Source organism: Ceratotherium simum, chromosome 5 (genome assembly GCF_057802395.1).
Source record: "Ceratotherium simum simum isolate JZ-2026a chromosome 5, ASM5780239v1, whole genome shotgun sequence".
In the NCBI taxonomy this organism is placed as follows: Eukaryota; Metazoa; Chordata; class Mammalia; order Perissodactyla; family Rhinocerotidae; genus Ceratotherium; species Ceratotherium simum.
Window position 1 is genome coordinate 51194597 of NC_141904.1, and position 17018 is coordinate 51211614.

At 49.6% G+C, this 17018-nt stretch overlaps 2 protein-coding genes across 10 annotated transcripts in view; both read right to left on the reverse strand.

Annotated features, from left to right (window-relative positions):
- Positions 1 to 16970, reverse strand: part of UBA7 (ubiquitin like modifier activating enzyme 7) — a 23764-nt gene extending 6794 nt beyond the window's left edge. For 3 of the 9 annotated variants that reach the window (XR_015552219.1, XM_087431024.1, XM_087431026.1), the window contains exons 1-21: positions 7074 to 7183; positions 6814 to 6982; positions 6583 to 6717; positions 6367 to 6473; positions 5945 to 6035; positions 5705 to 5840; positions 5408 to 5505; positions 5174 to 5320; positions 4549 to 4731; positions 4260 to 4367; positions 4024 to 4104; positions 3789 to 3944; positions 3532 to 3697; positions 3247 to 3452; positions 3084 to 3148; positions 2811 to 2994; positions 2663 to 2737; positions 2228 to 2411; positions 1719 to 1801; positions 1358 to 1450; positions 1074 to 1265 (exon numbers count right to left, since the gene is read on the reverse strand). Coding sequence is in view for 8 of the 9 variants with exons in the window: in XM_087431024.1 (XP_087287150.1) it covers positions 1074 to 1265; positions 1358 to 1450; positions 1719 to 1801; positions 2228 to 2411; positions 2663 to 2737; positions 2811 to 2994; positions 3084 to 3148; positions 3247 to 3452; positions 3532 to 3697; positions 3789 to 3944; positions 4024 to 4104; positions 4260 to 4367; positions 4549 to 4731; positions 5174 to 5320; positions 5408 to 5505; positions 5705 to 5840; positions 5945 to 6035; positions 6367 to 6473; positions 6583 to 6717; positions 6814 to 6982; positions 7074 to 7129 (2715 nt within the window). In the remaining variant the exon portion in view is untranslated. Of the gene's footprint in view, positions 1 to 1073; positions 1266 to 1357; positions 1451 to 1718; positions 1802 to 2227; positions 2412 to 2662; positions 2738 to 2810; positions 2995 to 3083; positions 3453 to 3531; positions 3698 to 3788; positions 3945 to 4023; positions 4105 to 4259; positions 4368 to 4548; positions 4732 to 5173; positions 5321 to 5407; positions 5506 to 5704; positions 5841 to 5944; positions 6036 to 6366; positions 6474 to 6582; positions 6718 to 6813; positions 6983 to 7073; positions 7293 to 16840 lie in introns of those variants that run through there. The other 6 variants (XM_087431027.1, XM_004419718.3, XM_087431030.1 and 3 more) reach the window with 6 other exon arrangements.
- TRAIP (TRAF interacting protein) overlaps positions 16936 to 17018 on the reverse strand; it is a 25600-nt gene continuing 25517 nt past the window's right edge. Inside the window, exon 15 of the mRNA XM_087431036.1 lies at positions 16936 to 16998. Coding sequence (XP_087287162.1) covers positions 16957 to 16998 — 42 coding nt within the window. The 3' untranslated portion in view covers positions 16936 to 16956. The remainder of the gene's footprint in view (positions 16999 to 17018) is intronic.

Genomic DNA, 17018 nt, shown 5'->3' on the forward strand with positions numbered 1-17018 from the left:
TCCTTCCCTGTTTCAAGAGTCTTGGGCTTCTGGTGCCCAGAGCTGAGGGCAGAAGGGATGCAGGCAGCCAGGGGCCAGGACAGGAGGGCCCTGCCAGCCCCCTAGAAAACACAGTGGGGTCAAGCTGAGACAAGGCCAGAGGTGAGATGGGGGGATCCTTCCCCTCCCCATCTCCCTCCACCATGGACAAAGGCAGCTTGTGTTCTAGCTAGAGGCAGGGCCCCTCACAAAGGGGCTCTGTGTGCTGTGTCCTCAGGGACCCCAGGGCTGCTCAGCAAAAGCCCAGTGCTGGCCCATGACCTCTCCCCTCTCCCCTGGTGAGGGCATTCTCTTTACCCCCTCTCCTGTGCCCTAAGGAAATGCCAACTACTGCAGAGCCTGGGCACACAGCCAGAGGCATTCACAGCCCTGCACTTGAAGGAACACACATGCACACAAGCCCAGGAATGCCCGCATGTGTACTCACATATATACCCATGCAATCCCACATTGAAGGGCCCTGCACTCCCATCTGGCACACAGATGTGCAAGCATTCTCCCTCCATGCCCACACACCACAGGGCTAAGAATGCCCAGACCCTCCTGCACTCACACCTGTGACACAAACGCACACATCCCCACAGGGCTGTAGACCCCACACCTGTGGTGGTGAGCTCAGTGCTCTTTAATTCAGCTTGGAGGGGCCGCCTAGGATCCCCACACCATGCAGGCGGAAGTTAGGCTGTCTTTGGGGATAGGGCCCTAGTGCCCCCTCCCTACCACCTCCCACTCAGGGGCACTCCTGGGAAGGAGCGGGCTGTGGGGGATGTCTGGCTCCACTAATGAGTTAAAGCTGCAGCTCCCCCAGACCCAGGCAGCTGTGGGTTGGGGGTGGGGCACTGGGGATGGCTGACAGCTGCTTCCTGTGTCTGACAGGTCTCAGCCTGGCTTCGCAGCAGGAAGGGGGCTAAAGGGAGTCTTGAGGACTCCCCCAGAGTCTAGGTCCCGGTGAGAGTCCGAAGCCAGAGTAGGGCCTCTTTCGGTATATGCAGGCAAAACCCAGGCCTGGTGTGGGTGGGATATCAAGCACTCACCATCTGGATGTCTGGGGCGCGAGGCACCCAGCGGCTGAAGCGGTTTTCAGCCAGATGCAGATGGCTGTGGCGAAAGGCACCGAGGGACCGTGCCCCGCCCACCACCTTATACAGTTCCAGGACCACCAGGCCTGCCACAACTGCTGTAGTGGTAGCAATGGCTGGGATAATCCGGCCCACGATTTGCTTGCTCTGCCAAGAACAGGAGATTTGGTCTGGGCCCAAAGTGTAGGGCTAGGGTTTGACCCCCACCTCCAGGCCTGAGCCCCAAGGGGCGGGGTTACCTGGATGCGGTTGGCCGGTAGGATCCCATAGTTCTGAGCTTGCAGGCTTGCTGCTGCCACCACAAAGTCCATATGGAAGTTGCTGTCATTGTCCTGTGAGGCCCAAGTCACAGTAGTGTTAACACTGCCCCAGTGCCCCTCACCATGGCCGATCATGTGCCACTGCACAGGTCTGTGGGGTAGATGCTCACATCTCCCCACTTATCAGATAAGGAGACTGAGGCTCTGGGAAGGTAAGCTGCTTCTAGGGTCCTGCTGGGAGGAGAACTCAGCCCAAAGGGCCTCAAAGCTACCTTTTTAGCTCTTGACCTTCCCCAACAACCTCCCCAGTCCGGCCATTCACCTCTATTAGGGCTCCTACCTTCTCAAACATCAGGGGCTGCAGGGGAGGGCCCACACTCCAGACTTCCAGGGCTTCATGCAGTTTCTTCAACTGCTCAGGGCCTGTCAGAGGAAGGGGGTGTTGGGGCAGGCCCTAGTCCCCATCTCCTGCACTCTTCCTGGTGCCTATCCTTGTTCTCTGCCAAGCCTACTTACTACCCTTGATTGATGCTGCAATCTTCTCCCCAGCAGCCCAGGCCCTCCCCACTGTGTGTGTGTCGGCACACACGCACATGTGCACCTTTGTGACTGTCCTCACCTGGGGGCCATAGCTAGGTGCTCCCCAGGGCCCAATGGTTTGTGTGGTTTTTTTTCCTGAGAATCTGCCAAGGGAACAGGGGTTGGGGGGGAGGAGACAGGCAGCAGGGAGAGGGCCTACCAAGGGGCCAGAGGATAAGCCCAAGCCTAGAGAGAAGCAAGGTCAGAGGGTGGGTCTGTCCACCTTGCAGCTCCGAGGTAGATACTTCTGGTTGTTCACTGGGACCTCACCAAACTCAGCAGAAGCCAGATCCAGATCCAGGTCATTAACAAAGTTGGGGGCCAGGTGCTGAGGGTCAGGCAGTGGCAGAAACTTTAGCAGTCCCCTGAGCACAGTCCGGTCCTGTGAGCCAGGCAGCCCATGCATCTGGGCATACAGGTTGGCAGCCACCAGCACATAGAGGAGGTGCGTGTCCTGCAGTCAGACCAAGAGCAGGGGCAGACGCATGGCTGCGAGTGAGCATGTACAGGTGCATGAAGTGGGGGTTACCACCCATTTGTGAATTTGTTTGAGTGCCTGCCTCTACCTCACATATGGACACCCACATGTGCATGAACATGCCTCTCTTTCTCAGCATCTGTGCATCTCTGCAGAATGCAGAGGTTCACACCTCTGCACTGAGGAGCCACATTCCCATCTCGGGGCTCCCAAGGGACCCTACTCACTTGGCTGGCGTCAAACTCCAAGGGCTGGGGACACCGTTTAGGACCTGACCAGAAAAGAGTTCCATCCTCAAGCACCTAGGGAAACAGAGACTGCTGGACTCAGTCTGCTCCTCCTGAGCCCTCAGCCTCCTGATCCCTAGCCACCCACTTTATCAGGTGGGAAGTGCTTCAGCAGCTGCATGATGCCATCATGGAAGCATAGTTGCCAGTGGCCAAGGGCCCACACCACACAGTCTTGCCAGGTCTGTGGACGCTCTCTCAGGACACCCAGTACCCCCTGCAGCAGAGTCAGCACCTGTGGCCCATCCGTATCTGCCAGAGAAGTGGGTGCCCTGTGGAGAGAGGAGGAAGTTTGAGGCGAAGCCCTGAAGAGTCTGGTGCTAGGGACTGGACTTCCATCCACCCCTATTGGTGGCCTTACTGTTGGTGGCGGTTGATGGTCTTAGCAGACAGATAGAAGAGCCCCTCAAACTCATCCCGGGCCCACTGTGGGGGAGGGAGGAACCATGAGGTGTCACGTGGGGAACAGGTCTGCAGCTGAGGACTGAGCAGGGTCAGGGGGCGGTCTCCTGGGTGCTTCCCACCTGTAAGGTGTGCTCAACTGTGCTGGGGAAGTGTCGCACGGTGCAGACAGGGTAGGGGGCATCCTCCGAAGCTGTAGCTGAGGCAGGGGCTCTGTAGACATCAGTCACATATGGCATGAACACTGAAGCACTGCCCCAGGTGCCCTGTGTGGCTGCTTCCAGCAGCGGCTTCAGATAGTGGGTGCAGCGAGCAGCCACATAGCGTCCTGGCAAGGGGGCAGAGGGTCAAGAGTGGGGCTGGCACAGCTTTGGACAAGGGACTGAGTTCCAAGATTGTGCACTCACGGGCCTGGAAACTGTCCAGGGCAGCAGCCACGCCATCCATACGGGAGAAGAAGTTCTCCTCATATATATTCTCTGTACTGGGATCCAGCGGGTTGGTGAAGGCTGTCACCCGCAAGTCTGAGTTTAGGCGGTGAGCGGCCTTTGCAGCCACCTCTGCCTTGGGCCTCTGAGAAGAAAGCAGGAAGACATTGGGTGGGTGGGGGCATTGTGGGAGGACAGTCCAGGACACATGGGTATGGGGAGAGGCTGGCACTCACACCAATGTCCTGGGGCCTGAAGAGGAACTGACGGCTGAGGTTAGAGCGCTCTATGTAGTCCATGTCAGCCACAGTCACGCCCCCACTGCCCTGGGTCCCCAGGCCCACTAGGGCGAAGCCTTTGAGCAGCTCACAGCCGATAGCACCAGCACCCACCTGCCGGCAGGAGCAGCCTTAGCCAGAGGGCCTGGCCTAGCCCTCCCACAGATACTCCCAACCTCACCACACAGCTCACCAGGAGGTAATGCTGGTGGCTCAGCGTCTTCTGAAAACCAGCCCCAAACACTGCGATTTGCCCGTCGTACCGGCATCGTCTCTAGGTGACACAAACAGGGGTCAGTGATGGCCACTGGTCTGTGCTGCATGTCCCTCTTACAGAGTTTTCCAGGTCTGGATCTTGGGACTGTTCCTCCTGTTTCTCCCCTAATCCTGAGTTTGGATAAGGCTTATACCCCTACCCCAGGTTCTCACCGGTGCACAGTCCTCGGGATTGGGAAGGGGCTTCTCATGTTCCAGAAGACAATCAAGGGCATCAAAGTACAGCCACTGATCCAGGGGCATGAACTTCCCGGAGACTGCCTAGACGCCAGCACTTTAGTTTAGGGACTCCTGCCACCTCCCAACCCCCTCAGATCCTGGCTGGGGGCTGCACCCAGGTTGGTGAAGCCTCCAGGGCCATTGTCTGGTGTTGGGCACCCTTTGGCACCCATACTGACTTCTGCTCCCTTCCCAGCCCCACTCTGCCTGTGCCTGTGCCCACCTTCAGCACTTCCTGGGCAGCCACTGCACCCAGTATGGCTGCCATGGGACTCAAGCCACCAGAACTACTCAGGGCGACTGTCCGCACTAGAGCCTCATCCAGCGGCTCTTCCAATGTCTCTCCCTCTGTCCCCTTCAGTGGTTCCAGGGCCTGGGCCAGGCCTACCACCATGTCTGCATCAACCTGTGGAGTAGAACTCCATGGGCACAGCAGCCCCAGCCTGAGCTCCACCACCCACTCAAATCCTTCAGGCAGCCATCCACCTTGTTCCACAGAAGAGGAAGCAGAAACCTGAGTGGGAAGGCCCAGCCCGGTTGCTAGACTGTGCAGCTCTACCAGAGGATGCCTAGCGCCGGAAAACAGCCCTAGAGGTCTCACCAACCTGGGTGTAGATTCCAGCCCAGATCTGAGGGGTTAGGAAGTAGCACGAGTCCCCAGGCTTTGTGGCTGGCACTTTTAGGGACCCAGCCTCTGGTCTGACGATAGTGTTTATCATCTCCTTTATATGAGTGGGAAACTGCCTCTAGTATTCAAACTTGGATCTATGAGATAGTCATTGTTGCCTCCTGGCGGGTGGAAGCCCAATAAGACGGAGGCTGGGGGGAGGGGCAACGGGGCCACTCACAGGATCCCAGGGCCGGGGTGGGCGGCCATTGTGGTGCTGGAACTTGTGCAGTGCACGGAAGGCCTGATGCAGGCAGTGGGCACGGTGAACTTCCTGGGGACTCGGGGCCACCACACGGGGCTGGAGCAGGGCTGCATCCAAGGGCTTCTGCAGGGGGCAGTCGGCTCAGGTCCAGAACACTATGGACCCCTCGAGGCTCCCGAGCTCCCCCACCTCAGATGCACTTGCACTCACGTGGCTCACAGTCTTGGGTCTCTTGACCTCAGTGACAGCCCCGCCACGCAAGTAACAGGAGAAAGTTGTTGTGTCCCCAATCTCCAAGGTCCTGTCCTCTGGGGGAGATCCAGCCTAGTCAGTATGACCTCTGAACCTAAGTAGTTCCCCACACCCCATCCTGTCTTGCCTCAATGTCCTTGACCTTGCTCCACCCTGAGGAAGGTGAAGGAAAAACCTATCCCCAGGGACCAGGCTCTGTCCACCCCCAATGGGGGCTTGGGTGCTGAGCCTGGAGCTGGAGTTGCCTTGGCTTACCCCGCACGTGGATAGGCTGGGGAGCACAGCCGTTGAGCTCAACCATGCCCTCAATGCCTGAGAAAGTCACCAAATCCCCATCGCAGAAGTAGTGGGCATCAGCTTCTTTTCTCAGAGTGAGAATGCCAGGAGAGCCCTGGATAAGAGGTGGCTTGGCTCAGGGGTGCTTGTACCTGCCTTCCCCAGGCTCTGGCAGCCCCTCCTCAGTCAGCAGGTGAGTGCCCACACCTTAGCACCCACCTGGGAAATGTGCTGGATGGCAGCCGTCCGGGGTTCTGCCTCTGTAGGGTCCTGTACAGTGAAGTCCTCTCCAAAGTCACAGAACAACTGCCTGTGGTGGGTGGTAGTGGTCACTGAGATGTCTCAGTCGTTAACCACCTCAGTTGTGGTGAAGGGTGAGGGATACTAGGGCAAGCCCAGAGGACCAGAATCGGGAAAGGAATGCTGGGACAGGCTCGGAAAGCTGGGATTTGAGGGAGTTACTGGAGCAGGTTTGGAGGCTGGGGTGAAGGAAGCAGAAGGCTAGGACTGAGGACCAGAATTAAGAGGGGATGCTGGGACAGGCCTGGAGCTGGGTGGAGGGGCACTGGAGCAGGCCTGGAGCAGCACTGGGACCAGTTGCTGTCTGCAATGTGGCAGGCTAGACAGGCAATCTCACTCACCCCACAAGGCCCCTGGTGTCAGCTACCAGGAAGCAGACTCCAAGCTTGTGGCATAAGGAGCCCACCTTCAGTTGCTCCTCCAGCTTTGAGGCAGTCAGCACCACCACCTGGGTGGACCTTGTGATCAGCAGGGCCAAAACACTGTCCAGCCCACCCTGCAGCTAGGGGCTGGAGGAGGAGACTGGGCTGGGCTGGAGAGTGGGGCTGGGAGGGCACCTGGAAGTCCAGCAGCAGGTCCTCGGTGATGTCACCTGTGTGGATGCAGACCTGGACAGCTCCATTGAGCTTAGCCACAAGTTCTTGAGATGCCTCAGCCCTGCTCTTTTCCAAGTCCTGCTCTGAGAGGAAAAACTAGAGAAAGAGACAGTCTGGCTTGAGCAAGGAGATTTCTCTTGGGCCCTGCCCCCTACCCTGGTCTGAGAACCCATAGCCTCCCAGGACCCTCACCTGGGAAGCCAGGTCAGACCAGCAGGTGGGGTGGGGATCATGCAGAGTGAGGCTGCCCACACCCATCAGGACCAGGTTCTTGGCCACCTCAGCCCCCAAGCCCTGAAGGCCTGACAGCAGAACTTTGGCTTCCTGAATCCTCTGCATGGCTGGCAAGCCCAGCACATACCTGTGGATGGGAAGTAAGAGGGCAGACAATTGGAGATCAGAGGTCAGAAGGCCACCCCACTCCCCTCCCCACTCCCCACCTCGGGCCTCACATCTGCCGCGAGTACAGCTCTTCATCCAGCAACTTGGAGGTCTCTATACCGTCCATCCAGAGGCCTGAGGCTAGACAACAGGCTGCAATGCTTATAGATAAGGTCTGCGTGTAGGAGGCAGTGCCAGCAGAGGCCAGTGCCCAGCTGTGGCTAGTGCAAACAGGAACTAAGTCTAAGGAAGTGAGGGACGCTGCTGGTCACAGCTTTCTTCCTGGTTCCTCTGTCATTTCAGAGAAAGCAAAAGTGAAAGTTAAACTAGATTCTGAGCCCGCCCCTAGTCCTGCCTCCAGCCTGGACAGCCTAGCCTGGCAAAGATAAGTTCTGGCAGCTCTAGGGCATAGGCAAGTTGGGACAAAACTCCTGGGTCTGTTTGGCCTCTGGGAGAGCAGGTACCTCTCTTGAGGAAGCGGGCAGGGCCATAGGAGGGACCTATGTGGGCTGGATACAATGGTTTCCTGTGGCTTCCTAGGTGTCCCAAACCTCGGGCCCCTATCCTCCTCAGGTACCCCTGCCTAAATGGGCTTCCTGCCCCGAGTGCTGGTGGGAACTCCTTTGTCCTGAGGATTCACCTGGCCTGCTATCCACCACACAGAAACTTAGAGACCCTAGAGGGCAGAGCCAGTCTCATCCCACTGGCTGTGGGAGCTTATGAGTTTATGTTTTGTCCCACCTCCAGGGCCCAAACCACAGACCTGGGTGGAGCCTGACATCTTTGGGAGTGCCTGCTTGGCCCTGAGCCATCTCCTCAGAGAATAAGGATTCCCCCCTGCCCACAGCTGCCAGAGCAGGACAGATGGCAGCTGTAGGTAGCCAATCAGAGATGAGTCCCAGGACTCAAAGAGGGTGGTCAGTCTCTGAGTGCCAGCCCTGAGAGTGGAAGGCACAGGGCAACCATGATAACAGGTGTCCTTATTTTTCATTTAAACTTTTACTTTTTTTTTTTTTTTGTGAGGAGATCAGCCCTGTGCTAACATCTGCCAATCCTCCTCTTTTTTTTTTTTTTGCTGAGGAAGACTGGTCCTGGGCTAACATCCGTGCCCATCTTCCTCCACTTTATATGGGATGTCGCCACAGCACGGCTTGCCAAGCAGTGCATTGGTGCACGCCCAGGATCTGAACTGGCAAACCCCGGGCTGCCCCAGCGGAGCGCACACGCCCAACCACTTGCGCCACTGGGCTGGCCCCATCATTTAAACTTTTATTTTGACATAATTGTAGACTCAAAGGAAGTTGCAAAAATAGTACAGAGAGGTCCTGTGCGCCCTTTACCCACAGATGTGTCCTTTTGCCTTCTGGGAGCTTGGGGCCAGTTCTCTGGGGGATGGACCACAACCCCCCACAAAACTCCACTATAGCTAAACTAGGTGATGTCATAACTTCTTTTTTTAAATTGAGGTAAAATTCATATAACATTAAAATAACCATTTTAAAGTGTACAATTCAGTGGCATTTAGTGATTTCAGTGTTGTATAACCACCACCTCTCTCCCAGTTTCAAAATTTTTTCATAACCCACTGAAGAACATCCCCATCACATTAAATAATCACTACCCATCCCCCACCTCAATCCCCTGGCAAACACTCAACTATATTCTTTTTGTCTCTAGGGATTTGCCTATTCTGGATATTTCAGATAAAAGAATCATACAAAGTATGACCTTTGGTATCTGCTTTCTTTCACTTAGCATGATGTTTTTGACGTTCATCCAAATAGTAGCATGTATCAGTACTTCATTCCTTTTTATGGCTGAATAATATTCCATTGTTTGCATATATCACGATTTCTTTATCCGGTCACCTGTTGATGGACATTTGAGTTGTTTCCACCTTTTGGATATTATAAGCAGTGCTGCTGTGATCATTCTTGAACATGTATTTGAGTACTTGTTTTCAATTCTTTTGGGTATATACCTAGGAGTAGAATTGCTGAGTCATACGGTAATTCTATGTTTAATTTTTTGAGGACCAACAAACTGTTTTCCACCAGCAATGTACAAAACTTCTATTTCTCCACATTGTGGCCAAGACTGGTTTTCCCTTTTTAAAAAATTATACCCATCTTAGTGGATGTGAAGTGATAGGTAATTGTGGGGAGATTTTATCATTCAATAAACATTTATTGAGTGTGTCATAAGTACTAGGTACAGAAACAGGGGCCAGATTGTCTTTTTGTGACTGGCTTATTTCACTTAGCAAATTCCTCAAAGTCCATCCATGTTGTAGCATATTGCAGAATTTCCTTCCTTTTTAAGGCCAAGTAATATTCCATTGTATGTATATACCACATTTTGCTTATCCATTCATCCACCAATGGGCCCTTGGGTTGCTTCCACATTTTGGCTATTGTGAATAATGCTGCTGTGAACATGAGTGTACAAATATCTTTTTGAGATTCTGCTTCCAATCCTTTTGAATTCCAAAAGTGGAAGGGCTAGGTCATACGGTAATTCTATTTTTAATTTTTTGAGGAACCACCCTACTGTTTTTCCACAGCAGTTCTACCATTTGACGTGCCCACCAACAGTGCACAAGGGTTCCAATTTGCCTGAATCCTTACTAACACTTGTTTCCTGTTTTTTTGATAGTAGCCATTCTAATGGGTGTGAGATGGTATCTCATGGTAGTTTTGATTTACATTTCCCTGATGATCATTGATATTTAGCTTTATTGGTCATTCGAATATCTTCTTTAGAGAAATGTCTATTCAAGTTCTTTCCCCTTTTTCGAATTAAGTTGTTTTTTTGTTGTTCAGTTTTAAAAGTTCTCTATAGGGCCGGCCCCATGGCTTAGCGGTTAAGTGCGCACGCTCTGCTACTGGCGGCCCGGGTTCGGATCCCGGGTGCGCACCAATGCACTGCTTCTCCAGCCATGCTGAGGCCGCGTCCCACATACAGCAACTAGAAGGATGTCCAACTATGACATACAAGTATCTACTGGGGCTTTGGGGAAAAAAAAAAAAAAGGAGGAGGATTGGCAATAGATGTTAGCTCAGATCCGGTCTTCCTCAGCAAAAAGAGGAGGATTAGCATGGATGTTAGCTCAGGGCTGATCTTCCTCACACACACACAAAAAAGTTCTCTATATATTCTGGATATTATCCCTTATCAGATATATGATTTGCAAATACTTTCTCCCATTCTGTGGGTTGCCTTTTTACTACGTGGTTAGTGTCTTTTTGGTGTTAGTTCTTTTTTAAATGTTTGATAGAATCACCAGTGAAGCTATCTGGTTCTGGACTTTTCTTTTTGGGGAATTTTTTGACTATTGATTCAACCCTCTTACAGGTCTATTCAGATTTTGTATTTCTTCTTGAGTCAATTTTGTTAGTTTCTGTGTTTCTAGAAATTTGTTCATTTCAATTAGGTTATCCAATTTGTTGGTGTACAATTGTTCACAATATTCTCTTATAATCTTTTTTTTTAATAATTTATTTATTTATTTATTTTATTTTTTTCCCCCCAAAGCCCCAGTAGATAGTTGTATGTCATAGCTGCACATCCTTCTAGTTGCTGTATGTGGGATGCGGCCTCAGCATGGCCGGAGAAGTGGTGCGTCAGTGCGCGCCCGGGATCCGAACCCAGGCTGCCAGCAGCAGATTGCACCCACTTAACCACTAAGACACGGGGCTGGCCCCTATAATATTTTTTATTTCTGTAAAATTGGTAGAAATGTTCTCACTTTCATTTCTGATTTTGATAATTTGAGTCTTCTTTTTTTCTTAGTCAACTTATCTAGAAGTTTGTCAATTTTGTTGATCTTTTCAAAGAACAAGCTTTTTTGTTTTTTTTTATTTTTTCCCCCAAAGCCCCAGTAGATAGTTGTATGTCATAGCTGCACATCCTTCTAGTTGCTGTATGTGGGACACGGCCTCAGCATGGCCGGAGAAGCGGTGCATCGGTGCGCGCCCGGGATCCGAAACCAGGCAGCCAGCAGCAGAGCACGAGTACTCAACCACTAAGCCACGGGGCCGGCGTGAACAAGCTTTTGATTTTGTTGATTTCCCCTATTGTTTTTTTAGGATTCTCACGCCAACTCCAATGTGCGTATTTATTCTATACCACCAAGCAATTCTCCAACACCAGCTGGGTGTCCTACAATTCAACTCAATTCTGAAACTATCTACCTGGAGATAGCATCAGATCCCACAGGCTAAAGGCTAAGTCCTACAACACTGCCCTCTTCCCCCAACTTCAGACACCAATCACAAGTCCAGGTTGTTACCTGTGCTTTTGACTGATCAGCTATAGCCTAGAGGTTCCCACAACCCCCTCTTTGGGTTTGATTCATTTGCTAGAGTGGCTCATAGAACTCAGGGAAACATTTTACCTTCTTCTTTTTTATTTTGTGAGGACTAGCCCTGAGTTAACATCCGATGCCAATCCTCCCCTATTTTCTTGAGGAAGATGGCTCTGGGCTAATATCTGTGCCCATCTTCCTCCACTCTATATGGGACGCCACCACAGCATGGTTTAACAAGCAACGCGTCGGTGCGCGCCCGGGATCCAAACCTGCGAACCCCGGGCCTCTGCAGCGGAGCGGACGCACTTAACCGCAGCGCCACCGGGCAGCCCACAACATTTTACTTTCTAGATTACCAGTTTATTATAAAAGGATATAACTCAGGAACAGCTAGATGGAAGAGATGCATATGGCAAGGTATGTGGGAAGAGGCATGAAGCTTCCACGCCCTCTCTGGGCATACCACTCTCCTTGAGTCTCCATGTGTTCACCAACCTGGAAGCTCTCTGAACCCTGTCCTTTTGGGTTATTATGGAGACTTCATTACATAGACATGATTGATTAAATCATTGGCCATTGGTAATTGAACTCAATCTTCAGCTCCTTTCTCCTTCTAAGAGGTGGAAGGGGTGGGACTGAAAGCTCCAACACTCTAGTCATGTGGTTGGCTCCACTGGCAACCAGCTCCCATCCTTAGGTACTTTCCAAAAGCCAAGTCATTAACATAACAAAAGACCTTTATCACTCTCATCACAAGAAATTCCAAGGGTTTTTGGAGCTCTGTGCCAAGACAAAGATCAAATATATTTCTTTATTTTGTGTGAGGAAGATCAGCTCTGAGCTAACATCCATGCCAATTCTCCTCTTTTTGCTGAGGAAGACCAGCTCTGAGCTAACATCTATTGCCAATCCTCCTCCTTGTTTTCCCCAAAGCCCCAGTAGATAGTTGTATGTCATAGTTGCACATCCTTCTAGTTGCTGTATGTGGGACTCGGCCTCAGCATGGCCGGAGAAGCGGTGCATCGGTGCGCACCTGGGATCCGAACCCGGGCCGCCAGTAGCAGAGCACGTGCACTTAGCCGCTAAGCCACGGGGCTGGCCCTATATTTCTTATTATAAATCACAATATCACATTTTCTATTCTCTATTTGATTTATATATATTCTAATCTTTATTATATCTTTTCTTTTGCTAGCTTTGGGTTTAGTTTGCTCTTCTTTTTCTAGTTCCTTAAGGTATACAATGGGGTTACTGATTTTAGATCTTTCTTCTTTTTTAATATAAGTGTTTATAGCTATAAATTTCCCTCTCAGTACAGGTTTTGCTGCTTCCCATAAGTTTTGATATGTTGTGTTTTCATTATCTCAAGGTATTTTCTAATTTCCCTTGTGATTTCTTCTTTGACACATTGATCATTTAAGGGAATGTTGTCTGAGAGTCATGTCAGGGAAGATAGCAGAGTAGAAAACTCCAGGAATCTGCCCCTCTACTGAAACAACAAATGAGCTGGCTGAAACTGTCTGAAGCAACTATTTTGGAAATTCGGAGTCGGGTAGAACACTTTCAGCATCCAGGGGAGAACCTAATGAAGAGGCTGGTAAATTTAGGTGAATTTCTACTTTTCTCATAACTGCTACTACCCCTAGTCCCATGTTAGGGAGTGAGGACAGTTTCCACATACTCCCTCACACCTCACACACATAGTTTTCCTATTGAAGGACATCTTGGTTGCTCCTCATTTTTTGGCAATTATGAATAAAGCTGCTATAAACATTCATGTGCAGAGTTTTGTGTGGACACAAGTTTTTAACTCATTTGGGTAAATACCTAGGAGTACAATTGCTGGGTTATGATGAAACTATGTTTAGCTTTGTAAGAAATTGCCAAAGTGTACCATTTTGCATTCCCACCAGCAATGAATGAGACTTCCTGTCGCTCCCCACCCTTGTCAGCTTTTGGTGGTGTCAGTGTTTTGGATTTTAGCCATTCTAATAGGTGTGTAGTACTAATCTCATTTTTGTTTTAATTTGCAGTTCTCTGATGACATTGTGAAGTTGAGTCTTTTCATACACTTATTTGCCATATGTAGATCTTTAGTGAGGTGTGTTCAGACCTTTTGCCCATTTTTAAATTGGATTGCTTCTTATTACGTTTTAGGAGTTCTTTGTATATCTTGGATACAGTCCTTTATCAGATATGTTTTTGCAAAGATTTTCTCCCAACCTGTGGCTTGCCTTTTCATTCTCTTAACAGTGTCTTTCACAGAGCAGAAGTTTTAAATTTAATGAATTATAAATTTATAATTCCAAATTATAATTCCAAATTATAAATTTTTATCTTTCATGAGTCACGCTTTTAGTGTCTAAAAAGTCATCAACAAACACAAGGTCACCTAAATTTTCTCCTGTGTTACCTTCTAGGAGTTTTATAGTTTTGTGTTTCATATTTGGTTCTACGATCCATTTAGAGTTATTTTTTGTGAAGGTATAGGAACTGTGTCTAGATTTTTATTTTTATTTTTTGCACGTGGATGTCCAATTGCTCCAGCACCATTTGTTGAAAAAACTACCCTTTCTCCACTGAATTGCCTTTGCTTCTTTGTCAAAGATCAGTTGCCTATACTTGGGTGACCCTATTTCTGGGCACTCTATTGTGTTCCATTGATCTATTAGTCTATTCTTTTGCCAAAACCACTGTTGATTTGTGTAGCTTTATACTAAATCTTGAAGTTGGGTAGTGTCAGTTCTCTGACTTTGTTCTTCTCCTTCAATATTGTGGTGGGTACTGGTCTTTTGCTTTTCCTTATAAACTTTCCAATTAGTATGTTGATATCAACAAAATAACTTACTGGGATTTTTATTGGGATTTTGTTGAATCTGTAGATCAAGTTGTGAAGAACTGACATTTTGAATTTATTTATTTATTTATTTAGTGTGTTTGTATGTGTCTGAGGAAGAACAGCCATGAGCTAACATCCATGCCAATCCTCCTCTTTTTGCTGAGGAAGACCAGCCCTGAGCTAACATCCGTGCCTATCTTCCTCCACTTTATATGGGATGCCGCCACAGCATGGCCTGACAAGCGGTGTGTCAGTGCATGCCCGGGATCCGAACCCGGGCCGCCAGCAGTGGAGCACGCACACCTAACCGCTACGCCACAGGGCCGGCCCGTAACATTTTGACAATATTGTATCTTCCTCTCCATGTACCTGGAATACCTCTCCATTTATTTAGATCTTCTTTGATTTTCTTTCATCAGAGTTTTGTAGTTTTCCTTATATGGATCTTGCACATATTTTGTTAGATTTATACCTAAGTTTTTTTTTGTTGCTAATGTAAATGCTATTGTTTTTAATTTCAACTGTTCTTTGCTGATATATAAGAAAACAATTGACTTTTGTGACTCTAGTGAATTTTTCATTTCTGTTATTGTACTTTTCAGTTCCAAAATTTGTGATAGTTTCTGTGAAATGCTTTTTTTCCTGTGAATGGGCCATACTTTCCTGTTTATTTATATGCTGTGTAAATTTTTGTTGAAAACTGGATATTCTGGGCTGGGCTGGTGGCATAGTGGTTAAGTGCATGCGCTCCACTGCGGCAGCCCAGGGTTAGCAGGTTCAGATCCTGGGCGCACACCGACTCATCGCTTGTCAAGCCGTGCTGTGGCGGCGTCCCATATAAAGTAGAGGAAGATGGGCACAGATGTTAGCCCAGGGCCAATCTTCCTCAGCCAAAAGAGGAAGATTGGCATTGGATCTTAGCTCAGGGCTGATCTTCCTCACACACACACACACACACACACACACACACACACACACAAAAAAACCCCTGGATATTCTGAGCATTATATTATGGTAACTCTGGAAACTGGATTCTCCCACTCTTCAGGGATTGCTAAATTTTGCTTCTTGAGGGCTGAAGCTGTGCATTTGTGACTTTTCCAAATTATTTTTTGCAAAGTATGTGTGTATGGTCACCATACACAGTGACCTTATGTATGGTCACTGAAGTTTCTGTTCAATTATAAAGACTTTTGGGTTTAAAAAAAAAAAAAAAGGCACTGGGCACTGCACTAGTCCTTTAAATCTTCTGATAGATGCCACCACCAGGCAAGCCATTGCAGCCAAGAGGGCTGAAACCAAGGCAAGCATCTCAGGGTACCACCAGACCCAAAGCGCACAACCCCAAATGTTTGGAGGGCAAGGTCCCCACTGCCCACTCTGGCACCAATCAGCTGCTTTCAGAAGTGGAGCTGCTATCCCGACAACCGTCGTGGGGCTGAGGAATGCGGGATGGTGGCTGCTTCAAGCACAGGCTTTCCCTTCATTCAGTATTTTCCTTGTTGTCTAATCAGGCTCCAGAGTTCTGAAATAGTTGATTACAATTGTTCTTTCCAGCTCTATGTATTTAGGTCTGTCATAAGGTTTTTTTTTTTTTTTTTTGCAACTATCACCAATATCTAGTTCCAAAACTTTAAAATCAGCCCAAACAGAAACTCTAGCCATTAAGCAATAACTCCTCATTTTCGCCTCACTCTAGCCCCTGGCAACCTCTATTCTACTTTTGCCTCTATGAATTTGCCCATTCTAGATACCTCATTTAAGTCGAATCATACAAATTTGTCTTTTGTGTCTGACTTACTCACTTAGCTGTCATAAATTCTTAACCTACAATGCTGACTCATTAGGCTCCCACAACTGGGAAGTTGCTGCTCTTGTCCCCACTTTAAAGAAGCTGAAGCACAGAGGCTAGGTAATTTGCCTAACATCACTCAGCTGGTAAGAAGGGTGCTATTATCCAGCCATTGCACACCTTAACTTGATGCTGCTCTTCCCCTCACTAAACATCCTTGGCTCAAGGCAGCATCAGAGGGGTCTGACTCCCTTAACTAACAGTGTCATTTCCTCCCCATGAAGCCCCAGGCTCCTCCAGATCTGCAGAAGCATTCACTCACACTCTCATTCCCTGTGCCAGGCCCATGCTGGGCCCTGCAGAAACAGACGAACTCCCACTCAGTAGTGAGAGAGGGAAGTACAGGAGGCCTCACCTAAGCTAGGGGTCAAGAAGGGAAGTCTTGGGGCCGGCCCCGTGGCTTAGTGGCTAAGTGCGTGAGCTCCACTACTGGCGGCCCGGGGTTTGGATCCCAGGCGCGCACCGATGCACCGCTTCTCCAGCCATGCTGAGGCCGCGTCCCACATACAGCAACTAGAAGGATGTGCAACTATGACATGCAACTATCTACTGGGGCTTTGGGGGGGTGGGAAAAAAAGGAGGATTGGCAATAGATGTTAGCTCAGAGCTGGTCTTCCTCAGCAAAAAAGAGGAGGATTAGTGTGGATGTTAGCTCAGGGCTGATCTTCCTCACACACACAAAAAAGAAGGGAAGTCTTCTAGGAGAAAGCACTCTCAAAGCTAAGACCCAAAGGCTAGCAGTTCGGCTGGCAGGGTTGAGAGGTGGGGAAGAGAGGAGGTGTCACTAGCTATTTGTTGTGCTTGCTCTGAGTTCCCGTGCGACTAGACCTCAGCTTACCCATTCGCTTGCGTGCTTATGGCCTTTGGGCTGTGTCCAGGTTCGAGACTGTGGAGAAAGCTGCTGTGATCTCATTCTTGCTGGAGTCTTCCTGTGCCCTAGGAGAGGGCACATGCCTAAGGGTGGAACTGCTGGTCTGAGTCTAGGTGAAGGTCCCGCTTTAGAAAGTCATGCCAAA